General features: G+C 42.5%; 1 protein-coding gene across 1 annotated transcript in view; it reads right to left on the bottom strand.

Moving 5' to 3' along the window:
• The window catches only part of MAOB (monoamine oxidase B), a 110,601-nt gene that overhangs the window by 17,608 nt on the left and 65,068 nt on the right, over nucleotides 1-27,925 (bottom strand). The window contains exons 4-8 of the mRNA XM_068532572.1: nucleotides 11,078-11,182; nucleotides 9,992-10,083; nucleotides 4,916-5,057; nucleotides 3,532-3,681; nucleotides 2,374-2,533 (exon numbers count right to left, since the gene is read on the bottom strand). Coding sequence (XP_068388673.1) covers nucleotides 2,374-2,533; nucleotides 3,532-3,681; nucleotides 4,916-5,057; nucleotides 9,992-10,083; nucleotides 11,078-11,182 — 649 coding nt within the window. The remainder of the gene's footprint in view (nucleotides 1-2,373; nucleotides 2,534-3,531; nucleotides 3,682-4,915; nucleotides 5,058-9,991; nucleotides 10,084-11,077; nucleotides 11,183-27,925) is intronic.

The following is a 27,925-nucleotide window of genomic DNA, read 5'->3' on the forward strand; positions in this document are numbered from 1 at the left end:
AGCTTAGGATGATTTGGTGGGAGACCAGCAAAGAAGAGGGGGCCCCTCCTTGTAAACTCACAAAGATATTACACACTTAAGAAACTGGAAAGCATTTCCTGGGACAATCATTCTACAAGCCAGCAAGAACTGGCTAGGGCTACCTGTATCAAAAGGCAAAAAGTTACCTTGTCTTTAATAGTCCAAACCACGCTGCACTTATAAAACAAACAAACAGTAATCTTGACCAATCGATTGATTGCTGAGTGCCTCATATGTGCCAGTCACTGTGCTAGGCTGTTTGGGGCTGCAAAAATCACCCCCTTTGAATCTGGTTACCTCATATTCCCTGTGCTTTTTTTTTTTTTTTCCCTGTGCTTTTGTATTACTCATTAATCACAGTGCCTTTAGGGATGGCGTTGAAAGTCTGACGCAAAGCAAAGACCTTCTTACAAGAGTTAACTTCCTCAGATTTCATTCCCTTATAGAATCCTTCAAAATATTGTTATTGAATTGCTTATCGATGTAACAGGAATGATACTGGATGTGAGTCTTGGAGCCCTCCCCTGTGTTTCTATAATAGGCTAGGTAACACCAACAGTGAACTCAATACATTGTAATGCAATTATCAGTTTACAAGACTGGCTTCCTCCCAAGTCTGGATTTTCTGGGCAAGGAAACATGCCTTTGAATTCCCAATGCCTAGCACAGCGCCTGTTGTACAATAGGTGCTCAGTAGTGGTTGGCTGAGGAAACACATTCAATTTCTCAAAAGAAACTAAAAATGCTTTGAAGAGGCTCTCACGTCTACAGTCATTTTTTAAAGTGTAACTCAAGGCTCATTACCAATAAGGACCGAGTCAGACCCAGCCTCTTCTTGAGGATGAAGAACTTGGGTTTTCTTTTTTTTTTTTAATTTATTTTATTGAAGTGTAGTTGATTTACAATGTTGGGTTAATTTCTGCCATACAGCACAGTGATTCAGTTATACATATATATCTATTCTTTTTCATATTCTTTTCCATTATGGTCTGTCACGGAATACTGAATATAGTTCCCTGTGCTATACAGTAGGACCTTGTTGTTTACTCATTCTGTATATAATAGTTTGCATCTTGGGTTTTCTTTTTGATACTAGTACCTAACAATGAACTTGCCTGGCACACTGCAGACCTAAGATAAAGGTCTGCAGACAGGAATGGAAAGCTAGAGATTCTCTCCATAAGTAAAGGCATTCTGAGTCATTAAGAGGAAAAAAAATCTCCGTTCCACAGTCCTAAACCTTATCCACTGCCAGCAACCAGCTGTCTAAAACGCGTGGCCTGGACCACGAGAGGAAGCAGCTTAGCACCAGCAAGCTCTCCATGGTGGGTCACTGCACCGTCCTTTGTGAAAGATAGATTACTTGTTCAACTGATGCACCAATCCAATAATAGTCCTAAACAGAATTTCCTGCAAAGGGGGAGAATCAGGAGGCTGCAATGTGGTGGAAAGGGGTAGATACAGGAAGAGCTGCCCTAAGGTAAGAATACGAAACTTTTCCCCCTTTGCCTCCAGCACATCCTTCCTCTCCCTTCTGCAATCTAGCTCCTCATTTCAGTCCATCCTTCCCTTTGCCCTCAGTCCCAGGTACTGAGGGTTCTTACGTGGAGTCCTCTTGGAAGAAAAGGAGCTGTGATGAGAGTCGATGTGATAAGACTCTAGCATTGTGCTGTCCAATACAGTAGCCATGCGTGGCTTTTTTACATTGGAATTTAAAGCTATTAAAATGAAATAGCCATGTGTGGCTTTTTATATTTGACTTTAAAGCAATTAAAATGAAATAAAATTGAAAAATTCAGGTCCTCAGTCTCACTAGCTACATTTCAAGTGTTTGATACCCACACACGTGGCTAGTGGCTGCTGTCCTGGACAGAGCCGCTCTGGAACATTTCCATCGTTGCAGAATCTAGTACTTTAGTGGGCATCCCTGTAATGTTCTATCCAGTAGAGCCACACACTTATTGAATATATATGAATGCATAAATGAATTTAATTTCATATAGTAGAATCTTGACACTAGTGAGAAATTGCCTGGAAATTTTCAGAATCCCCACCGTTGTGAACGGCTCTATAAACTCATACTTTAAAAACCTGTAGCAGAAAATGTTAATAACCTATTTTCACAAGATTTTGTGAAAGGATTAGTAAACTTTATACTGAATTATGAAAAGAGTTGATCATATTCTAAGGGAACTTAATTGCATGAGTGTGTGCCAATGTACTTTACTCGATGGAACTGACCTTAGAAACTGCATGAACGTTTTACGTCCGAATTCTAAGAAAAACAGTTACACACAAATGCTGACTTTGCACCAAGTTTCTTGGACCTTTTAAGCAAAGAAAAGTACTCACCCTTATTCCTCCAGAAGGGCTCTTTATAATAAACTATGCACTTGATGACTGAACCCAAAGGCACACGAGTGATCAGCTGGTTTCTCATCATTGGCAGAGGGGGATTGAAATGAATCTTCATGCCCAGAACAGGAGGAATAGCGCTAACCACATACTTAGCCTGGAAGAAAAACGGCATGGTTAAACATGGCTGGTGGGTTGTTTTTGCTCTTTTTCTAATGTTTCTCCCTCATTTACCCTCGTCCCCCACTCAATCTCTCCTTAAAAGAGAAACTAGAAGAATCAAACTTGTTAGAATCAAAATGAGCTCTTGTTGCTCCCTAGCTCAAAACCTCCAATGACTTCCCATCACACTTGGAGTCAAAGCTAAGTTCCTTACAGTCACTTTCAAGGTCATACATGAAAGGAACCCCTGTCACATCTCTGATCTCATCTTCTGTTACTCTTCCCCTCAATCCTCTTAATTCCACCATTTTGACTACCTTGCTGTTACTTCAACATGCCAGGCTTGCTCTTACCTCAGGGCCTTTGCACTGGCTGTTTCAGTCTACCTGAAAAACTATTCCCCAGAGAGCCACATGGCTCAATCCCTCATCTCCTTGGGTTCTGTGCTCAAACATCACCTTCTGAGTGAGGTCTTCCTTGATGACCTTATTGAAAATTGCATGAACCAATCGTCCCACCTCACCTTCTGGCACACTCTCTCCCCCTTCCCTGCTTGGTTTTTTCCACAGTACTCATTACTGTTTGGCATAGTCTATATTTTAACTATATATCTGATTACAACTTTTCTCCTTTACTAGAATGTAAGCCACATGAAGGCAGACAATTTTATCTGTTTTGTTCACCGCTATGTTCCCAACTCCTAGAATAATGCCTGGCACATACGAGGCACTTGATATTTATCAAATAAATATTTTCTTTGATTTTCTAATTATGTAGGAGCCCAATACAGAGGGTTGATAATACGTGTTTTGTAAATCTCCCCCCTCACCCCCAAATATTATGGTTCTGTTCTCCTTTCTTTCAGATAGAGGTAGCTTTTTCGCTTTTGGCAAAGGCATTGTCTACGAAGTCTAGAATATTCTTGGCTTTACTTAAGCTCTGGTTATCTATGGGACTCTGGTCTCTTCTCCCTGGTTTAAGGCTCTTGGTTACCTCGTACACCTCGTGGTTTAGGGTCTCCACAAGGACACTTTCTCCTGTCTGGTCAACGTGGATCACAGGCCTCTCCAGCTTCACTCGGTCCCCAAGGAGGTCCATTATCCGCTCACTCACTTGACCAGATCCACCCACAAATTTCCTCTCCTGGAAAGAAAAAAGGACCCAAGAGGTGGGTAGGAAATATAGGAATGGATATAAATTGCTAAGTTGCTAGTTTTCCTCACATATCTTTACTGTGTGAGGTATACAATTTCACACGGCCGTTGTGGGTAGTGTCTTTCACCATTGTTTTCTAACCAATGATTGCTGGCTTTCAACAAAATTACAGGTTTTCGAGCCTTCCAGGCTATGTTCTGATGGACTCCCAGGCTCCAAACTCAGCTGGACATCCTCAGCCTGACTCCCATGTCCCACCTGCCTGGCCGAGACCCCTGCCCTGTGTCCTACCTGCATCCTTTGGTTGAGTTGCTGGGCCACCACTTGCCTGAGCACACCTAGGCCTGTTTCCTGTCTCCTTGTTGCTCAGTCTCAGAATCTTGCTGGCCCACCCATCCCCAGGCCAGCTTACTCCCTGTTGCAGTCTGTCTGTCTCACCCTGGGTCAGGTGCCTGCTGTTTCTGTGGCCGCTGAGGCCATTTCACCTCACTGCACCCACCTGCAGAAGCTTCCAAATGTTCTGCGTGATTGCGCACACAGTTGCGCTGACTGTCTTCTCCTAAATTTTCAGTTCAGTTAATTTTTAAAAGGACTATTTCAAATAGGTCTAGGAAGAAGGTCACGGAGAAAGGGAAAGAGAAGGGAGGGGGAGAAGGAGAAGAAAGAGGGTGATGAGGCGGAGGAGGGGGCAGGAAGAGGAAGGGAAGGAAAGGAAAATGACTGTCGAGGAGATTATCTAAGAACTCTAATCCATTTCCTACTGTGCCCAGCATAGCGCATTATACAAGGCTGGGGCTCAGGAAATAGGCACTGAATGAATGAATGAATGAATGAATTCCATGTGGTGCGTGTGTTTTAAACTGAAAATACGTTTCTGACTTTTTTTGTTCAGCTTTCCAAGAAGTACTCAAGTTATGTTCGTCAGCTGGTCTCTTACAAACTTACCAAATAATCATCGGATGTATATCCAAATGGAAAGTTGCAAAAGTACATAAAAAAGGAGACAAGCCTAATTTTAAAATGACATTGGCCACTGGGTTGTCACACTGGGTACCTAACAACAGACTGTCCCTTTCAAAAGTCACTTTGAGCTGCTATGATTAAGCTCTAAAAGCCACAAGCCTGCCTCCTGCTCCAACCTTTCATGATTGAAGGTTGATGCCAATCTTTCATTTAGGCAGTGGTGGTTTTCTGTTTGAACGGTCGGGGTATGAATGGGTACCTGCCCTCCATTGGTTGTTGACATGATCCTGGCACTGCCCCCACACTGCTTCACATACCACAGGAACCAGAGAGCGGAGACCTCATGGGTCTCTGCGGTGACACACAGGTTCACAAAGAGAGTAGCAAGCTGCTTCGAAGACCTGCTCAGGAAGAAACAAGAGCAAAGCTGGCAAATGCAGGGGAGTATCTTCTTCAGTCTCTGGAAATTATTCAAGCAGTAAACTTACTTGGCTAAGTGGAGCACAATTTAGCAAGTTGCAGAAAATTGTCACTAGAATCTAATATTATAAAACATGACATCAGAGATTTGGGGAATAGGAAACATATTTTCCCCTTAATCAAAAGACCTAGCTCAGAATCAGCGTGTATTCCATTTGCTATGCTGTCATCACTTGCTACTCTCCTAGGCATCCCCATCTCAGTAAAAGGCATCACCATTCACCCACTTGCTAAGGCCAACACTCCAGAAATCAACCTTAATTTCTCTCTTTCCATCACTCACTCTCCCACCATCCAATCCATCAGGAAGTCCTGTTGTCTCTCACCACATCACTCCACCTTCATTACCACCAAACTGGCATCATCTCTTGCCGGGATGATTAGAATTATTTCCTCCAGACTGGTCTCTCTCGTTCCACTTGTCCTCACTGAATATCTATTTACCACACTTGAAGCCAAAAGCTTTTTATTGCCCTCCCCTCCGTGGTGCTCTTTCTATAGTGTAAATCAAGTCATGTCATTCCCTCGCTTAAAACTTTCCAGTGGCATCCTATCAAAACCAGAATAAGATTCAGATCTTTTACCATGGCCTCCAAAGTCCTAAGTGATCCAGCCCATGCTTACCTTTCCTATCTCATCCTGTACCTTCTCTACTTATTCTAATGTCCCCTCAGAAAGATGAACTCTTATACGTCTATAAAAATGAGCACCAGCTTCTATATTCCCAGCACCCTGGCATTCTCTATCATTTTACCATAGTGTGGTAGCTTTAAAACTATTTTCACTGTCTTAAATTATCTTAATTATTGGTTTTATTATTTTTTATTGCTGTCTCCCCCACTAGAATATCAACCAGTGAAACAGGGATCTTAACTTTCTTGCTCACCATCGTGTCCTCTTTAATAAAATAGTGACTGGCACATAGTAAGCACTTAATAAATTACTTGTTAGATGACTGAATGAATACATGGTTGATGAGAAATGTCAATTAAACATTACTTTTCTTTTCTTTCTTTCTTTATTTTGGCCATGCCACACAGCTTGCGGGATCTCAGTTCCCCAACCGGATTAAACCCGGGCCACGGCAGTGTGAAAGCCTGGAATCCTAACCACTAGGCCACCAGGAAACTCCCTAAACATTATTTTTAAATGATCCATAATGCTCAAAGGATATGCTAGGTGCTGTACCAAGTACAGAATTAGTCACAGTTATCTAGTCAGTTATTTTACTGTCTAATGGAAGACCAGCTCAAAGAATGGATGAGGGGAAAAAGTGATTAATAGAGTATAGATAGACAAACTTTTGCTTGAGGTTGGCAGGTAAATGATGAGAGGTTATGTCCTATCTGGAGCCACACCAGAAAGTGAATGATCTCCTGCAATTCCAACAGCTCAGTGAAATCTAACAGATCCTAAAATTCACCAGTAGTAATGTGTACTCTGGGATATCTTTAATTAGGACCAATCCCGCTTTTGACTCTGACATAAAGTTTGCATGTTGTTAATCTGGTTATACCTGAGGCAGAATTTTCCACCTGGTAGTGCTGACAATGGGTGGAATAAATAATACTGTCTTCCATTTATTGAACTCTTTCACACTCCATGGTTTTTAAAACCCATTGTCTTATCGATTTGTCACAAAAATGACAGTCATTATTTTTCCCCAGTTCACAAACCCAAACACTGAGTCTCAGGAAAGTTAATAATACGTAGTGCACAGCTCACTAAATGGTACAAGTGCAAACCACATCATACCTGATTCAAACTTCATGCTTTTAATACCTCAAAATGCTTTAAAATTAGTCAGTTGACAACCTTGAAGGGACAAATATTGACCAAGGGACACCTCTCTACCCTAGTGTACCTTGACTCTGGAAGTTTGTAGAATCACACCTAACACACATACCAGTTACTTGTGACAACGTGTGCAACCATAATCACCTGGTAGCACTTTTGTGACAGTCCCCATCATTAAGCCTGCAAATAGTGTAATATATATGTTGAAGTGACTTCAAGTTAGTTTTGCAAGATTCCTCATGATAACTGAAGGGATGGAAATTGCTGACTCATGCTTTCTTTGCAGAGGCAATTTTTGGCTTCTATCTAAAACAAATATCCAAAGATTGGTTTAAAATATTACTTCAAAGTGAAAACATCCTTTGCTGCTTCCTGATGTCCCGTTTTCTTTGCTCTTTATTGTATAGGTGAATTCGGATGGTATAAGGGAGTCATAAATAACTAAAACCTAATGGTGCCCTAGCTAGATAACCGATATTAAATATAAAAATAGAGCTGTGATTCTAGTTGTTACTGTTGCCAGTTTGGTGAGAAAGAAATAACCCTGGTTTGAAATCAAGGGAGATCTAAAAGTAATTTGTCTCTGGAGGGCCAGGCCATTCCTAATCCTTTATTTGATTTACTCTAAGAGCTTTACTGAGAAAAGAAATGAGAAGAAAAATATCTGAGGGATGGAAGGCCAAGGAAGCTAGTGCAATAATATTTTCGTGTTCCTTGCCCTGTTGACTCTTTAAAAGACAAACGTTATTATGTTTTCTACATGAAAAATATACACATATTATATAAAATTTGGAAAATTCATAAAATAAAAAGATGAGAGAATGAGTATCTTCCACATTTCTGCCCCCCAAAAGATAACCCCTAGACTCATTTTGGTGCACTTCTTTTTCTAGTTATAGGTTTTAAAAAGTGTATTTACATAGCTGTGACTACATCATAAATTTAATCTGTTTCTGAAAACCACTTTATAAATGATAACAGAAAGAATAATCAACATTAGTCTTTGAATATATGATTATGCTTTAGTTTGAACCACGGTAGGTTGGATATTCTGGGGATTACTTCCTTTAAAACCAGGAAATGATATCATGCTTATCTTGCTTAGGAAAAATTTAAAAATTACTTTGTGTTCATATATTCCTAACATCTCAGAATGCTTTATTTTGTCAGCCAACAACCTAGAATATTCACTAAGGGGAGGGTTAGGCCAAGGACTATGGCAGAAAAACTCAGATCTCTGTGAGACCAAAGAAATATAATTAGTCCTATCTTCAATGAGCTTCAAAGCTCTCCGGAGAGAGAAGACCTAATGAATTTATTAAAAGCTTTTTATAACAGGAGTTATAAAACAAATGCAGGTAAAAAATACTCACTATATTTTGAAAATCTCATGTATAAAATTTAAAAGTAAATACTGCAATTTTATTACAAACAAAATAAGTTGTATTACAAACTACATTCTAAAACAGAGTGGTAAATAGCATCAGGTAAGTGTTAAAAAGGATGTAATTAATAATAGGCATTGATTTCATGACAATAAAAGGGTTTTACTCTTTCAAAATTGGTTGCTTTCAAAGGCTGAAGACGTAGGAGAGGCACATGTTAATCATAGAGTATTATATAATAATAACGATAATGATCAAAAACTGGAAGTAACTAAAACGTCAAATGATAATAGATAAACACATTATGGTATTCACTTCCCATGGAATAGTCTGCAACCATGAAATATGATGTTTGATGAAGAATTTTAATGACGTGGATAACTGTTTGCATTGTAATATTAGATGTTAAAAAACATTCTGATGGATATCCGTTGCTTGCAGGGCATGTACCGTTTTCTTTTTAGAAACGAGATGATATATCACGCTGTACATACTTGACGACAGCCTGCTTTTCTATCTGTTTAACAGTATGATGTTCTTCAAGCCATTAAATATTCTTCTTCAACACGATTTTTAAAGATTTTAGAGTATTCCAGTTTTCGGACACACCATAATTAATTTAACCAGTCTTCTATTATGGGACATTTAGATTTTCCTTTTAAAAATAATGCTTTGAATCTCCCTCCCTCCCTTTCTGGCTCCCTTTCTCCCTCTCTTCTTTTCTCTCTCCTTCTTTAAGCTAAATTCTAAGAAGTTGAATTTATGTATGACGAAGTATGTACATTTTATGTTTTTTGGTTATTTCCATATCTTAGATTTAGATATCTTTAAAATCTTTTTACTTTTACTTGACAATGCTCCAACTTCCCCCCCCCCCCCAATGCCTAGAGAATGAAGACATCAACCCCAGAGCCACATTCCCAACTAATGCTGTTTAGCATGGGCAAACAGTCTCATAGCAATGCCATTTTCTGACTTTGCTTACCACAAATTCACCATGTGCTTGAGGTGGAACCCTTATCATCCTTTCCTTTCTCCCTGCTGTCCAAGAGCAGGGAGGCCTTTCCACGCTGTCTGTCTATACAGCTTCCACAGCCCATGTATAGTTCCCAACTCTGCCAACCGTAATTTAATACTTGACTCTTGAACACTTTCTTTCAATGCTACACGTTTCTCCCTAATGGGGAGCAGTCAGTCCAGTCATCCATGTTTCCTGGACAGTTGTGAATTATCCAGAGAACTTCTCTAGAAGTTCTTCTTCAAAGCTTTGAAGAGTTCCACTCCATCCCATAGGTGTTTGAAATGCATGTGCTGATGCACTCTCTCCATACTTGACCACCAGTGAGGAGTATACAAGTATCCCTACATCGACAGCTTGATAAGTGAGATCTTTAAGCTGTTCTAAATAAGGGAAGTGGCACAACGTGGTCTGTCCTAAGGACTTTAGGGGGTAATACCACCTTTGTGATGCAAAACTATTCCAAAGAAGTAGGTTTGATGTATAGACATCTTTAGGGCAGGACATGGTTCCAATATTTTTCAGCACTCCACCTGGACAAATGGTGTGGTTATAGACACAAAGCGGCTACTTGTTTCATAGCTGCTGAACGGAATTGCTAAATAAACCTGAAAGAGAGTCACAGTCAATGCCTGTGCCTAACGGCGAGTCTTACTCCGTCCAGCAGATCTTGTCCAGCAGCTCCTTCATCGTCATGTGGTCCCACTGTTCTGCAAGGGGCGCCTTCCATGGGGCATCACTGGGAATCTACATTCAGATGACGATTCAGAGGGGAAAAGCAAGTGTAATTTTCCATTTTAAATAACTATTTCAATAGTATTCAAAACTCTAACTTAAAGAAGGAAAATGCAAGTTTTCCAAATTCCCCCAATAGTGGTTTTTTTTACTGCACAATCCATGTTGTCTGTGTAGATTTCCTATTCGCTCAATCCATATTTCATTTTTGATAACCTTTCCTGTGCTATAAATGGAGGCTATGTTGTAATCAGGCTGTTTCCAAATATCAACTACTAAGTTACTATTATAATTTAGAGAGAACAATTCAGAAATTCAACTCCTTGGGACTTCCCTGCTGGTCCAATGGCTAAGACTCCACGCTCCCACTGCAGGGGGCCCGGGTTCGATCCCTGCTCAGGGAACTAGATCCCACATGCCGCAACTAAGAGTTCGCATGCCGCAACTAAAGATTTCTCATGCTGCGACTCAAAGATCCCAAATGCCACAACTGAAGATCCCACACGTGGCAACGTAGATCCCTCGTGCCACAACTAAGACCTGGCGCAGCCAAAAATAAATAAATAATAATTTTTTAAAAAAATCAACTCCTTAACAAAGATCAGACAGATGTACCAGATCATGTCTAAACTGGAGTTTCAGGTCAAGCTCTGTGTGTGTTTACTCGGGAGCTGCAGGCTTGGGCATGGTGGTGACTCAAAGACCCAGAAGTCTTACTTGCTATGTCCTGAGGATATTCTAAATTAGAAACATCCTCCCAGGAAAGCTGAATGATAGAAGATCTTCTCCCCCCTCATCAGTAGTATGCAAATTGCAGCCTGTTGGACATCTCATTCTTTTAGAGGTCAGAAACAAGTTCACTTACTCATCTCACAAATCTTTACTGCAAGTTACTGTGCTACACAATGTGCTAGGCACTGTTGACATGCTTCACCTTCTTCCTCTTAAGGACTAAACTTATTATGGAGAATACAAATGTCATCAAAGAAGCTTTAGGAAGCTTTACCTCTCGTCCCATGTCATCCATCGTCCTCCAAAGGTTGTTATGATCTAGGTAGGCAATTGGATTCCACATAGGTGGGAATGGGCCCCTGAAGGGGTAGGATTTGCCCTGTGAGATACAAGATAATTTTAAAAGGAAACATTTACTACAATGGAAAAGTAGTTAAATACGCCAAGTTGTTAAATATCTGTAAGCAAGATCACGTTATCAATATGTGATATACACTCAAGTGTTTTAGTTCCTACTGTCCTCAGAACCCAACTTAACTTTTTAGCATTAAGATTTCCAGCAAAATTCCCTGTTACCTAAAGAAATTTGGTGCCACACCAAACACAATAGAAAGGTTTCTCTCTGAAATTGGAACCCTTATCATGTGAAATGTAAATGCCAGTACAGAGGTGGGGTTACCTAATCTCATTTGCCAATGATACTTGCAAATATCTCAGAGCCAGGAGACTCTGCATGGTGGAGGGTCAGAAAATGACAACTATAAATATTACACAAGTTAGAAGGGGATGAAAAACCGATTGCAGGAATGCAAGTATCTGTAGGAAGAGCCACAAAACAGGGCCCAGCAAGCTTCTCCAAGGAATCAGATACGCTAGGTCAACACAGGAGTTCCCAGAGATCAAGGTCAAAGCAGAAAGAAGAGACAACTTAGGGAGTTCCCTGGTGGCCCAGTGGTTAGGACTTGGCGCTTTCACTTTCGTGGCCCGGGTTTGATCTCTGGTCAGGGACTAAGATCCCGCAAGCCGAGCAGGGCAGCCAAAAAAAAAAAAAAAAAAGAGACACGACTTCAAGCTTCTCTTTGTGACATGTTTACACTGCCTGGTTCTCCCAGAAGAGCAGGGACGCCTCGACACAGAGACAAAGGGCATATATTTCTCCAAGGATTACTAACATGGCAGCTTGTATGTCATCTCTGCGAGGCTTAACTTAATGGCAGTACAGGTACATCCACAAAAACCACTTTAGGTTCATTTGAAAACCTGAGTCAGAAGTCAGGCCATGCATTCTGGCATCATCTTGCAACCAAATTGGAGTAACTCAAGGTCCACAGTCAACCAAGATCTCACAATAGCTCTCAGTCATTTGGCAAAGATTCATCTCACACTGATTTTGTAGTTACAGAAACTATTTTAATAATTAATTCTATGGTCATATTGTTCTTTGTTCTCCAACAAGGCCCTAAGATTCTCAGGGAAGAGTTATCATACAGGCTTACTTTTCTTCTTGTATTAGTCAGGGTTCTCCAGAGAAACAGAACCGATAGGATGTATGCGTGTGTGTGTGGCGGGGGGCAGGGGGGCAGTGAGAGAGAGATTAATTTAGGGAACTGGCTCAGGCAATTGTAGAGGCTTGGCGACTCCAAAATCTGCAGGGCAGGCTGGCTGGCTGGAAACCCAGGGAAGTGCTGCAGTTCAGGTCGGAAGGCCGTCTGCTAGCAGAATTCCGTCTTCCTTGGGGGACCTCAGTGTTTTTCTATTAAGGCCTTTAACTGATTGGATGAGGTCTACTCACATTATGGAGGGTAATCTGCTTTATTCAAAGTCTAATTTAAATGTTAAACTCATCTAAAAAAAATACCTCTACAGAAGCATCTAGAATAGTGTTTGATCGAATATCTGGGTATGGTGGCCTAGCCAAGCAGACACATAAAATTAACTATCATCACACTTCTTAGTCAACTTTACTGAGGTATAATTTACACCCAAAGAAACAATTTTAAATGCACGATTTGGGAAGTTTTTGACACACTGTAAGCACCTGTGTAACCATTGCCACAATCAAGATACAAAACATTCCCATCACCCCAGAAAGTTCTCTCTTGCCCCTCCCCAGGCAACTCCTGCCCACTTTCTGGCCCAAGACAACTACTGATCAGTTTTTTGTCACTATAGATTGTTCTAGAATTTTTTTAAAAATGGAATCATGCAGTATGTATGATTCCACCTTTATCTGGCTTCTTTTGCTTGGCATGACGTTCTTGAGGTTCATCCATGCTGCAGTCAGTCCCTTTTGATTGCTGAGTGGTATTCCATTGTATGGTTGTACCATGGTTTGTTTATCCATTCCTCTGTTGATGATTCTTTCCAGTTTTGATTCATTCATTGTGGACTAGCATCCTGCATTGCCATCGTACATTTCTCAAAACCCGGAGATTGACACTGGTACATGACTATTTATAAAACTTAAGACTTTATTCGACTTCACCAGTTTGTAAACTAATGTACTTTTTCTGTTCCAGGATCCCACAGAAGATACCACATTACACTTAGTCATCAAGTCTCCTTGGTCTTTGGTCTGTGACAGTGTCTCAGTTTTTCCTTCTTTTTCATGACCTTGACAGTTTGGAAGGATACTGGTCAGGTATTTAGTAGAATGTCTCTCAATCTGGATCTGTGTGAATTTTTTTTCATTTTTAGATGGGGGCTGTGGGTTTGGGGGAAGAGTACAACATAGGAAAGTGCCCTTCTCATCACATCACCTTGGGGGGCACCTGACTTATCCCTGCTGATATTAACTTGGTTCCTTGGTTAAGGTGGTTCCTGCCAGCTTTCTCCACTGTAAAGTTATATTTCCCCCTTTCCCTGCTCTGTTCTTTGGAAGAGAGTCACTAAGTTCAGTCCATTCTCAAGAGGAGATGGTAGGGAGTAAACACTACTTCCTGGAGGGAGGTATCCACATAAATTTTTAAAATTCTTCTCTAAGGAATATTTGCCTCTTTCTCCCCTATTATTTATTTATTCTATCTTTTCTTTATATCAGTATGGGCTTATATATATTCACTTTATGCTTTGGGTTATAATCCAATACTACATTATTTATTTTCTTACTCAAATTGTTCCATCTGTGGTCGTTGGGGGCTCCTGTGTCCTTTTGACATGCCTTCATCCTTCTGTTTCTTGAGCACTTTCTTCATTTCTGGCACTAGAAGATTCTCCAGGCTCACTGTCTATTGTCTCTGCCACAGCCCTAGGATCTGCCATTTCTCCAAGGATCCTTCATTTCTTTTATTTTTAAAAAAGTTGAATTTAATAGAATCAACTAGGTGTATGCTGGCTTAAGAAAAAAAGAAAGCAGCTTTATTGAGATACAATTCACATACCACACAATTTGCATGCTGACTTTTTTAAACCTCTACTTATGCCTCCATCAGAGCTCAGCACATAGAATTTATTCAGTAGAAACCTATGGATGGATCCATGGGATCATTCCCCGCAAAGCACATGTGGGTCCCACCCCAGCACCGCCTCTCTGAAACTGATTGACACCGAGCGAGTGAGTTGCTTAATCTCGTTGTTCCAACTCAACATCTCTTGGCCTCATGATCTTCCGCCAGGAATTATGCCCAGATTACCATAAACAACTGGGTTAGGTGACCTTCTCAGTGTCCCAGAACTCTCTGTTTACCTTTCACCTGCCACTAACTCCACTGTACCAGCTTCATGCATTTACCACTTTGTGTCACCCATCGGACTCTAAGCTGCAAGATCATGGACTCAAGCCAGCCTACCTGGATCAAGTCATGGCTCTGCCACTCACTAGCTGTGTTCAGTTACTTAAGCTCTCTGTCCTCAGTTTACTTGTGTATAAATGGGATGACAGTAACTATCTCACAGATGTACTGGAAAGATGAAGTGAGATGATTCACATAAGTTACTTTGAACAGTGGCTGGCATGTTGTCAGTTCTCAATAAATGTTGTTGCTGCTATTACTGCGGCTGTCACTACTGTAATTATTATTTTTGCATGCCTAGGACCTGTTGGCATAGATTGCTGGCACATAGTAAGTTCACAATAAATGTTGGATATCATCTCAGCTGTGTGACCTTGAACTTGTTAATTATTTGGCACACAATGTCCTGAATTCTAAAAAGATCTTTTGTACTTAGATTTTTGTCTTAGTCCATTTGGGCTGCTATAACAAAAAAAAAAAAAAAAAACAGAGACTGGGTGCTTTATAAACAACAGAAATTTATTTCTTGCAGTTCTAGAGGTTGGGAAGTCCAAGATCAAGACGCTGGCAGATTTGGTGTCTGGTGAGGACCAAGTTCCTGGTTCATAGATGGCCATTCCTTACTGTATCTTCACATGGTGGAAGAGATAAGGGAGCCCTCTGGGTCTGTCTATAAGAGCACCGACCTCATTCATGAGGACTCTGTCCTCATGACCTAATCATCTCCCAAAGGCTCCATCATCTAATACTATCACATTGGGGGTTAGGATTTCAATATATGAATTGGAGGGGGACACAAACATTCAGTTTATAGCAGGTTTCCTACGCTATTATTAACTTCCTTGTTTTCAAGTCACCTACTTTGGCCTCCACAGATCCTCACCAGCAACAACTGCCCTGCTTCCCACCACACACCAGAGATGCATTTATACAAAGGGGGTGAGAGATGGAACTCCCGTCGTGAAGAACCAAGTCAGGCCGCCTCGCAAGGGCAGAGTACATCCGAGACCGGCATACAGAGACCTCTCCCTGGACTCCTCAGCGTGGCATTGTGCCCACAGGTAAAGGGCATCAGAAAGAGATAAAACCACAAGCAGGTTGAAGAGCCACCCCTTAAATGGGAAGAACAGCCCATTTTTGTTGCAAAAATCTTTAGGACCAAGAATGGAGGGGAAGAAATTGGTAGTCAGCCAGACAATTTAGTTATTCAGGGCTCTGTGTTTGCTTGTTTTTACAAACACTTTGGTTCTGCCAGAAATCACCAGCAGATGACTTGAAGAAGCGTGTGAGCCCAGCAGATTTGGTTAATTGGTGTCTGCTCTGTCACTGCCAAGGTCTGCACCAACAGCCACGGCAACTCCTGGGAACATAAGGACAATTGCTTAAGAAACTGAGAACTCCAGTCTGACTCATGGATTGGCTCGGGAAAAGGTGAAGAACAGCTCTCGGGTGAGGGCAGAGCTACCCGGAAAACCATGACCTGCACAAGGAGCCCCATCAACAACAGTAACCTGTTTCTCCTTCCCCGTTAACCTTCAACTCAAGGACACATTGTGAGATGGGCATCTCTCCACCATCCCTCCCTCCTTTCTCAAGGATAAGGTCTTTGTACAGCACATGTCTTATGGAAGGGATATGATGGAAGTGGGGTGGGGCTTCCAAGATTGTTCTTGATAGATGCCAGCTTAGTAGCCCAGTTGAAATGTCACCCCAGCTGAAGCCCAGGGATTCTCATTCAATGGGGTCCTAAACACAGTGAGGACTGCACCAACAGCAATCATTCCAGCAACTCAATGGTGTCAGAGACCAGCTGCCAAAGCCCTCCTAAATCAGGAACGCTCTTAGATAGGAGGTGTGTTCAGAACTCTAAAGCCAAAACCAGAGTGAGAAGTGACCACCACAGAGGGCTCTGTGTGAGTAAATGGAAGCCAAACAATATGTAAAGAGCACCGTGATGAAGAAGAATGAAACACTTCACCTTTTTTAAAAAAAATTTATTTATTTATTTATGGCTGTGTTGGGTCTTCGTTTCTGTGCGAGGGCTTTCTCTAGTTGTGGCAAGCGGGGGCCACTCTTCATCGCGGTGCGCAGGCCTCTCACTGTCGCGGTCTCTCTTGTTGCGGAGCACAGGCTCCAGACGCGCAGGCTCAGTAATTGTGGCTCACAGGCCCAGTTGCTCCGCGGCATGTGGGATCTTCCCAGACCAGGGCTCGAACCTGTGTCCCCTGCACTGGCAGGCAGATTCTCAACCACTGCGCCACCAGGGAAGCCCCACCCTTTTTACGTTCTCATTTACTGACAGTCTTTGGTGTCTTACGTCCAAGCAGGTAGCATCTTAGCTAAGTTTATAAAAACGATTACAGTTGTCCTTCAGTGTTCTTAGGGCACTGGTTCTAGGACCCACAGCAGATACCCAAATTCGCGAATTCTCAAGTCCCAGAGCCGGCCCTCTGTATCCACAGGTTCCGCATCCGCAGATTCAACCAACCACGATCATAAACATAATACACGATCTGTGGCTGGTTGAATCTGCGAATACGGAGAGCCAACTGTATTCTTTTATAAGATTAGAGAAAGCTTCTGATAAACCCAGGAAAGAACTATTGTTAGAGACATAAAAATCTCAAGTCTTCAAGCTTCAGGGAATAAGTAGGGGAGGGCGGGAATGTCTAAATTTATTTGACATGACCAAAGGTACCATGAGAGTTTTGTGTCTCAGATTTGGCTATTGTAGAAACAGTCCAGTGATTATTACTATTTAGAACATTGTCCAGGGAGGCCTGTCTTGTCTGAAGAAATCATGACAAGACATCAGAGTAAGTCCCCAGTTCAGGGACAAAACAACATATCACAACAGATTGAATGCCAACACAGATATGAGAAGCCAGCTGTCTTCTCTCAAGCCAGATGTGAAAGAGATATGCAAAAATGAAAGTCAATGCCACTCACTCATGTGTTTGCTTTAGAAACCACTTTTTTTCCATAAAAAATGTTAACTTGTCATAGGGTTATTATTGTTATTTTAGGTGAATTAATAGATATTGTTAAAAATCCTCAGTTTCAATTCCTAATATGGAAAATACAAAGAGATGGAGTCAGTTGAGCCAAAGCTACTTGAGGTTCTCAGTAATTTTCAAGAATGTAAAAGTCTGAAAAGGGCTGGTATAGAACCACAGAAGAAGGGATGCAGGGGGGCTTTTTTTTAAAAATAAATTTATTTATTCATTTATTTATTTTTGGCTGCGTTGGGTCTTTGTTGCTGCACACGGGCTTTCTCTAGTTGCGGAGAGCGGGGGCTACTCTTCATTGCGGGCTTCTCATTGCGGTGGCTTCTCTTGTTGCGGAGCACAGGCTCTAGGCGCACAGGCTTCAGTAGTTGTGGCTCGCGGGCTCAGTAGTTGTGGCTCATGGGCTCTAGAGCGCAGGCTCCGTAGTTGTGGCACACGGGCTTAGTTTCTCGGCAGCATGTAGGATGTTCCCGGACCAGGGCTCGAACCCCGTCCCCTGCATTGGCAGGCGGATTCTTAACCATTGCACCACCAGGGAAGTCCCCAGGGTGGCTTTTAAATGACCAAAGAACGGATTCAAAATGGTCTCGGAAACTTGATAGCTGTGTGACTACAGTCAAGTTGCTCAATATTTGTGTTCTCTTATCTTTAGATTTGGAATAATGGTACTCATCTCACAGGGGTATTGTAAGAATTAACCAAAATGACACGTGGCAAACAGGATGCACTCAGTTAATGGATGTAGCTGAAAAGTTCTGGGATCATGATGAATGCCCCGTCATTTATACAACCACTTCTTACCCATAAATCCATGCCCACATTTTTGATTAATCTCCTTTGGGTAAATTCCTAGAATCAGACACCCTGGCATGAAGATTTATGTTTGACTTTTTAAAGCAGACTTGCTGAAAACCAGCAACCAACTCGGTTATCACATGGCCTTATTTTGTAGCCTAAGAGCTTCGGCAGGCTCAGTAAAAACATCTGAAATCTGCCTTCTCAATTCTCCCCCTAACGAGTGGGCCAGGGCTCTCAGAGACGGGCTGGCTTGGTGGCAAACACATCACTAATGTCAACTTTGATGCTCCAGATGTCTTGCTCTTCTCCTGACCCTTGTTCTCTGAGGCAAAGACCGCACATCCTGAAGTCTGTCCCATCTGGGAAGCCCTTTTGCCATCTTATTCCCCATATTGACCCCAGTCTCTGCAGTAAGAACAGGTGGCCTGGCCTTTCTTCGATCCCGCTTCTCGACAGTGACCTTTCCCTCTCAGTGTCTCCTCTGCTGTTCATGGGAATCTCGCCTTCCTCACTGTGGGGAGCTGGAGCAGGCCACCCGGCCCCTCTAGAACTCAATGACTTTTACAGCTCTTGGAAAGGACTATGCTTGGGCCACAAGCAAAACAGGAGGACCAAGCTTAACTTTTGATCTATATTTCCAGTTTGGAAGAAAAGAAATTTAATCTACCCTATGGGGGAGGAGGGCAGGAAGCTCTACTTAGGCAAATGGCTTTCTTCCTCTGTTTATCTGTTCTCATGTCTAAGCACTTGGAGCCTGGGGTCAACAGGGGTTCTTTTTTTTTAAATATATTTATTTATTTATTTGTTTTATTTTCGGCTGCGCTGGGTCTTCGTTGCTGTGCGCAGGCTTTCTCTGGTTGCAGTGAGCGGGGGCTACTCTTCGTTGTGGTGCGCGGGCTTCTCATTGCGGTGGCTTCTCTTGTTGCTGAGCACGGGCTCTAGGCACGTGGGGTCTAGGCGCATGGGCTTCAGTAGTTGTGGCGCATGGGCTCACTAGTTGTGGCGCACAGGCTTAGTTGCTCCAAGGCATGTGGGATCTTCCTGGACCAGGGCTCGAACCCATGTCCCCTGCATTGGCAGGCGGATTCTTAACCACTACACCACCAGGGAAGCCCCAGCACGGGGTTCTGATTGCATCATCACATGGGCGAAGCTGGAGGGAGGGGCAGACAACGGTGACAACGTTTTTGGAACAGGCCAGCAGCACTTAGCATGGGAAAGGCCTGGAGTTGTTAGGGAACTGTTGACTGAAACCACCTGCCTTGGCCAGACCCCGCTTGCCTCAGTTGTCTCACAACAGGAGGTCCTGATAAGGAACATGGTGGTCACTGAAAACTAACTAGGTGAATTCGGGAGGGGCCAAAAGAGGGAGGAGAGGACCAACTTCCCAGAGTCCTCTTGCTGGAATCCATCTTGGCTGAGAGATTCGCACGCCACCAGGCAGGACCCTGAGTCAGACTAGGGGCCAAGCAAGATGATTGGCCAGAGACTACCCGGAAACTAACCCCATTACCATAAAACCTGAGACTGCAAGTCAACGTGGCAGAGCAGTTCTCCTGGGTTCCTTTACCCTCCTGCTCTCCGCCCAGGCGCCCCTTCCTAAAAAAGTCTCTTGCTTTGTCAGCACGTGTGTCTCCTTGGACAATTCATTTTGGAGCATTAGACAAGAGCCCACTCTCGGGCCCTGGAAAGGGTCCCCCTTCCTGCAACAGAATCATCCATGTAGGGAGAAATAGGGAAGATGGGGATGGTACTGGCTGAGAAATTAGGCAAAGCCTTGCAGGAATAATAATAACAAACAATAACGACAACAGCTGACAGAGAGTGTTTACCCCGTTCAGGCCTTGTTCTGTGCACTTTACATGTATTGGTTCATTAATCTTCACAGCCACCTTTTCAGATGGAGAAGCTGAGACATAGAGAGGTGAAATAATTATCGTCTGCTCAAGGTCTCACAACTGCTAAGTGGCAGCAGGATTGCAATTCAGACATTCAAAGGCCAATACTCTTGATCATGAAACTTCCCAGCCTCTTAATTATAATTATTGAACACCATTTGTCAGACACTAGGCTGATGGTTTTAATTAAATAGTTTAATTTAATTCTCACAACAACTCAGTAAATTGCTAATTGTATGTTTCATTTTACAGATGAGTTCTGAAGCACAGAGAGGTTGAGAAGCTTGTTCAAAGGTCACACAGCTTTGCACGCCAGGGGAAACAGAATTTAACCTCGGGTTTGTGCATTCAGAGCTCAAGCTCTTACTTAGATCTCTCCTCCATGAGCCACTGCTCAGTTGGTGTAAAGAAGGTCTCTGGAAGACATTTTGACCCAGTAACCACTTGAGAGTCTTACAAACCAGGTAGAAGCTGATGATGGGTTCAACGACCAGCCAGATCTTTTCCGTGGCTCTCCCTCCTGATCCCAGGCAAGGACCAGTCCAGCCCATCCTCAAATGACTTCCATGCCAGTTCATTCACTCATTTATTCAACAAATATTTCTTTACACACAGTGTAAAACACACTGGAATTTGAAAACTTGGTATAAAAAAAAAGTTAAACACCTCATTAACAATTTCATATTGAATACACGTAAAAATGACTATTTTTGATAAATTGGGTTGAACAAAATATACTATTAAACATATATAATTACAAAGGGGCACAAAGACCTTTGATTGTGGGGATGGTCTCACAGGTGTATACATATGTCAAATCTTAACCTCTATACTTTAAGTATGTGCAGTGTATTGTATGTCAATAATGCTGTAGCTCCCCCATTGCTACCCGAGAGGATTAACAAGAACTAATTTCACCTGTTTATTTATTTATTTTTTCGATGCAGCTATTAGAAATTTTAAAATCACATAGGTCAACAAATACTTCTTGAGCACCTCCTATGTATCTGTCACCGTTCCAGGCTCTGGGGGCACAGTAGTGAGCGACAATAGACAAAAGTCTCTGCTCTCCTGAGAGCTTACATTCTAATAGGTGTAAACACAATAAACAAACAAAACAGACACTAAAGAAAATAAAGAAGAAAATCATGTAGTATATTAGACAGTGATAAGTGCTATGAATAAAAAGAGAGTAGGAAAGGCCAAGAGGGGGTGTTGGTGGTTTGGGGTTGATTATAATTTTAAATAAGGTGGACAGGGAAGGCCTCACTGAGAAGGTACCATTTGAGGGAAAAGATGAGAGGAGAGGGGGAAACCGTGTGACTCGGCAGGGTGGGGGGCAGAGCACTTCAGGCAGAGGCCCCAGCAAGCATCCTGAGACGGACTGCACAAGGAACTGAAAGGAGGCCAGATTCACCCTCTCTCTTCTTCCGCAGGGATGTACTCTTGCTCACTGGAACAAATCCAGGCTCCTGAGCCTGGTTCTCAAGGCTGCCAGAAGAAGGTGGATGCCAAGGAGATGGCCTCTGTGCTCTGGCCGGGGCCTCTGTGCCCTGATGTCAGCAGGCTATCCTCACCACTGCATTGTCGCTGCGTCTGTCCTTCAAAGGCTCCTTTGCCTTCTAATCTCCGGCAGTGCAAAGCTTAAACTACTTTCTATGCCCAGCTCAAGACTCACTTTCTTCAAGAAGCCTTCCGAAATTCACCTCACCCCCCATCAGTGCTCGAAACATAAGGTTCACTCCATTTGGAGTCCTTACCACAGCAGCTTGTAATTGTTATCTTGGTATTATTCTCAAGGTGTTCCACGTGAGTATGCCTTTTTTCTCCAGCTGCTTCAGGAAAAGAAACATTTGCCTCCTTCTATAATGCTTAAGAGTGATATATATTCAATTGGTGTTTGACGAGCATTGGATGATCGGATGGAGAGATGGAAGGATAGATGATTGATTGGATGAATAGTGCTATAGACTGAATGTCTGTGTGCCTCCCCAAATTCATATGCTGAAGCCTAACCCCCAGTGTGATGGTATTTGGAGGTGGAGGCCTTTGGGAGGTGATAAGGTTATGAGGGCTGCATCCTCATGAATGAGATCAGTGCCCTTATAAAAGAAAGTCTGGAGAGCTTCTACCAAGCGAGGATACAGTGAGCAGACAGCATCACCAAATCTGCCAGCAACCTTGATCTTGGACTTCCCAGCCTCCAGAACTATGAGAAATAAATTTCTATTGTTTATAAGCCACCCAATCTATGGTATTTTTTTTTTTAATGGCTGTGTTGGGTCTTCGTTTCTGTGCGAGGGCTTTCTCTAGTTGCGGCAAGTGGGGGCCGCTCTTCATCGCGGTGCGCGGGCCTCTCACTGTCGCGGCCTCTCTTGTTGCGGAGCACAGGCTCCAGACGCACAGGCTCAGTAGTTGTGGCACACGGGCTTAGTTGCTCCGCGGCATGTGGGATCTTCCCAGACCAGGGCTCGAACCCGTGTCCCCTGCACCGGCAGGCAGATTCTCAACCACTGCGCCACCAGGGAAGTCCCCAGTCTACGGTATTTTGTTATAGCAGCCTAAATTGACTAAGGCAAATAGTATTAAAATAAGAAGAGGAATTCTTCAGGATCTGAGACAGAAGTCTGACTGAATGTTTTCTAAATACAATGAAAGTTAATATCTTCTGAAAAAAATTAAAATGTTTCAACTAGGAAGCTGAAAATTGTAATTCTTCCCTCCCAAAACCTGATCAATATCTTTGTCCGCTTTACTTTCATAATCTGTTGTAAATACACCTGCTGATGGAGACAGAGGCCTCCACAGGGGAGAGTTTCCAAAATCAGCCCATACATTTACCTCAGAGAATAACAGTGTGTTGAGAAGGATGCAGGATTTTGTGCCCCTAATCCTCTGCTGCTTGTATTAGCCATTTCCAGCTGTATCACATGGCAAACCATCAGGACACACTATTGATGTCAAGAGGTTGTTTCCAAAGCAGAATAACGCCCACAGCTAAAATCTATTTTCCTGTTCCAATTTTTCACTCTTTCAATTTGTAGACACGTAAGTGTTTATTAGATCAAATTAGCACAGGCATCTAGAATATCCCAATAAATGTAATCTCTTTTTCTTAGGGCGTGTAATTTTGAACATTGCCAACACATTACCCAACATGCATCAGCACTAGCAAAATGCCAGAGTGCTCAGGCCTTCCATAATGTGCTTTTCAAAAATAGAGACAGCTACCCAGCAGTTTTAGCTTTCCCAAGAGAAATCTTGGCTCAAATAAACACTGTGTGTACCATTATAAGAAAGCCAAAAACCTGAAGCAGTGGTCCTTGCTCTTCTCTGGGACAAGGGTCCCTCTGAAACTCTGTAGAAAACCATGTAATCTCTCCAGTAAAGTGCACACATACAAACAATTCTGTATATAAAACTGGAGAGTGTAACTGAAACTTATCTTGGGCTCTTCCCCAAGAGGCACGGATTTGAGGTTGAGAAGATTTGATTACAGTACCGAGTGTTGGTGAGATTAAGAAGCAACCAGAACTGTCATGCCCTGTTAATGGGAATGTGACATAGTATAACCACTTTGGAAAACTCTTTGTCAATATCTACTAAAGATGCTTATGCACACAGCTCGCGACCCACTTCTAGATAGATGCCCAAGAAAATGTTCTCCAAACACATACACAAGAATGTGAAACGTCCATTAACTGTATTATGGACCAACAAATTGAGTTCTATTCCCACAATGGAATACCCTACAGCAATGACAATGAATGATCTACAACTACCCATAAATAAAAATCTAGGGACTTCCCTGGCAGTCCAGTGGTTAAGACTCTGTGCTCCCAATGCAGGGGGCACAGGTTTGATCCCTGGTCGGGGAACTAAGATCCTGCATGCCGCAAGGCACAGCCAAAAAAAAAAAAAAAAATCTAATGCTGTGTTCATCTGAAACCATGTTTAGAGGCCAGAGGAGATTCAAAACAAATAGTAGCAATGCCAAGAGGGCAGTTATGCTTTAATCACGTATTTGGAAGGTGTTCACGATGAGCTCATCTGTGAAGTCAGGTCACTGTCCCATGGTGATTAACTGAAATACCACTGTGTCTGTCTTGACAACACTTACCATTGACCACAGGATGGCTCAGGCTGGCGGGAGGGCAGTGACCAATGTCAAACAGATGCCTTCTGTTAAAATGGGTCAATGTACAGTGGAGAAGCACTCTGTTTTTCCTCTGGGAAAGGACAGCTCTCACCCAATTGTATACACACACACACACACACACACACACACACATATATACGGATTATTATTAGAGAAGACTCCTGCACCCATCTCAAGGCCAGAGAAAGAGCTGCACACCTCAGTCCTTAAGCACCAGTGCCTTTTAGAATTATGCGGTCTTTTGCATAAAACAAATGCTTATTTTCTAGGTCATGCTTAGTAACAACTACCTTTGGTGCTTGTGCATGGTACTTCTCATATATCATTTTTTCAAGTTTAAAAAAAATTTTTTTTATTGAAGTATAGCTGATTTACAATATCATGTAAGTTTCAGGTGTGCAGCATAGCAATTCAGTTATATATATATATACACATATACATATAAATTCTTTTTCAGATTCTTTTCCTTTATAGGTTATCACATAATACTGAGTATAGTTCCCTGTGCTATACAATAGGTTCTTGTTGGTTAATCTATTTTATACTTAGTAGTATGTATCATATATCATTTTTAATCCTCACAAGTATTTTATGGAATAGGTACTGTTATTTTTTGTAATTGGAGTACAGTTGCTTTACACTGCTGTGTCAGTTTCTGCTGTACAGCAAAGTGAACCATCCATACGTATACATATATCCCCTCTTTTTTGGATTTCCTTCCCAGTTAGGTCACCACAGAGTAACCTTATTTTTTATTAACAGCTTTATTGAGATATAATTCACATCCATAAAATTAACAAATTTATCATTTTAACCATCTTTAAGTGTACAGTTTAGTGCCGTTAAGTACATTCACAATGTTGTACAGCCATCACTACTATCCTTTTTCAGAACTTTTTCATCATCTCAAATAGAAACTTCATATCCGTTAAACACTAACAAACACCTCATTTCCCCCTCCCACTAACCCCCTCATTCTACTTTCCGTCTCTATGAATTTGCCTATTCTAGGTACCGCATGCATATAAATGGATTTTGCATCTTATTTATTTCACTTAGCATAATGTTTTCCGGATTCATCGATGTAGTAACATGTTTCAGAATTTCATTTCTTTTTAAGGCTGAATGATATTCCACTGTATGGATAGACTTCATTTTATTTATCCATTCATCTGTTGATGGACATTTGGGTTGTTTTCGCTTTTTGGCTATTAGAATAATGCTGCATGAACATTTGTATATTGATCCATTTTACAGATTGAGGAGAGTGAGTCAGGATAAACAACTTCACCAGGATCACCCAGCTAATGACAGGGGCTCAAATTCAGCCATGCTTAAAGTCAAGCTTGTTCCCCAGCTCATACCACCTCTCATGCAGCAGGAGATCCAAGATCTGGATGGTCACCGGGGCACAGGAAACAGCAGGCACCAATAAGGGCCACCTCATCGCCATTCCACTCTGTCTGCTTAAATGTGTTTGTGACTTTAAAAGCCCTAAGCAAAATCCTAACCAAAATCTAACTATTAAATTAGAACTAACACTATATTTAGCTAAATGATGAAGAGAATTAAAATTGTTTGACTGATCGGCTTGTAAAGGCCCAGGAAAAATCTCTAGCCATCATCCTTTTAAGTGCTATGAACACCTGGACAATTTCTTTCATTCAGTAAAAACATCCTGACCACAGATATGAGACAGGTACCATGTGACACTCTGAAGACACAGAAATGAAATAAGACACAATCCCAGGCTCAAGGAGCTCCAAAGTCTAGTTGGAGAGGCAGGTCCATAGAAACAGAATTATAGCACCATAATTACAACATGGCACATGGCTGGCTTCACGGTGTCACCTGGCTACATGGCTGTGTATTGCAAAGCCCCTTGATGGAACCCCCAGTTTTTGGGTAAAGGGAGCTATTTCATGGAGGGTGCAGTCAGCAGGATTCATGACTGCATCTATCTTACCCCAAACACCCCTATGCTTCTCCATCCACAGCCATTCTGTTAGCCAGGTGTCAAGGTCTACAATAGCCCCAATAAGTAAAGATTTGTCTAGAACTACTAAAGAGAAGAGTGGTCTACCCAAGTGGTCAATATGGTGGACATTGTCATAAGCTTGCCCATCTCCCCATTCAGAAGAAAGGGTCTTATTTCTTCACCTGCTAGGAGTGTTCCTGGCAGGCAGCCCTTGGTTCTTAGCCCCCTTCAGAGATGACCCCAGCTGCAGAAAAACCACTTTGCCCAAGGTCATGCTGCCTTCTCTGGGAAGCCCACTTCCAATGACTGACTGATGTGAGGGTAGAAAGGTCTTGTCCTCCTGCCCCACTCAGGACAGTTCTGAAGTGTCATCCATCTTCAGAATCCCTTGCAGAGTTAGCCGAGGCTCCCATTGAAAATATATCACAGTTTTGAGACAAGAAGGGGGCAGGGCACAACCTTTAAAAGAATGACAGCCATTGAGGACACGACATAAACTGGTTAGGACCAACGAGATCCAAGATGGTGGACGAGTCGACTTCCACTAGACCTTGAGCCTCATTATACTCTCATTGTAATACATTAGCACTTTCTGAGGTGGAACGCATTCTGCCTATGGAATGTGTATCGCTCTCAATAAACCTGCTTTCACTTTACTGCGGCTCACTCTTGAATTCTTTCCTGCTCGAAGCCAAGGACCCACTCTTGGCAGCCCGTCCCAGGGACTCATCCGAGACCTGGGACGTGACCCTCCTCTTGTACCCCACCTTTTCCTTCCTGCGACAGTTTGACTTCTCCCTCTGCCAGCTCCTGCCTCTCTCCCCTCCTATCTACAACTGTCGATGCCCAGAGCACCTCTTAATAACCCTCCTGCATGCTCATCTCCATCTCAGAGTCTGCTTCCTGGGAAACTCCACCACAGCAGCCATTCAATGGAATGGGCACAACAGACTATAGCAATGTCTAAAGACTTGCAATCCCTGGGCTCTAGGGGGGGGCCCAAACCTCATGGAAAACATGTAGAACCAGGCACAACGGGACCTCCTTTGAGAATAGGGGTGTTTTCTTTGGAGAAGATTAGTGGGGAGGTCCCAATCCTCTCCGTGATCCTCACGGGAGACTTGCTGAAGGAAATGAGAAATACTACCATAGCTGCTACAAACATATTCACATAGTTTAACAGATTGACAGGGGGAAATTGAGAGGAGAAAGTTTGTAATCAAATCTAAGTGAAACTGAGCAGGACCCTGTGGGGCTCCCGGTACAAATCCTTTCTGTGTCTCCCTTTTCTGGTTTGTAGGAAATGGGCTCCATTCAGCCTCCTTGACCTTGCCTGAGTTCCAAAGGGCAGATTCAAACAGTTGCTAATCAGGGAAGGGAGGGAATGCAGAGACAAGGGAAGAGCAGTCAGGAAACAATGGTGCAGCCTTGGGGCAGGGTCCTGGTTCCGCCTCAAGGGATACACATAACAATACCTTTGAGTTCAGCAGGAACTAACGCCCCCATCCAGGTGGAGGTTGGAATGATGATGTTGACCCTCCTGACTTCAA

This window comes from Eschrichtius robustus, chromosome X (assembly GCF_028021215.1).
Source record: "Eschrichtius robustus isolate mEscRob2 chromosome X, mEscRob2.pri, whole genome shotgun sequence".
NCBI classification, from domain to species: domain Eukaryota; kingdom Metazoa; phylum Chordata; class Mammalia; order Artiodactyla; family Eschrichtiidae; genus Eschrichtius; species Eschrichtius robustus.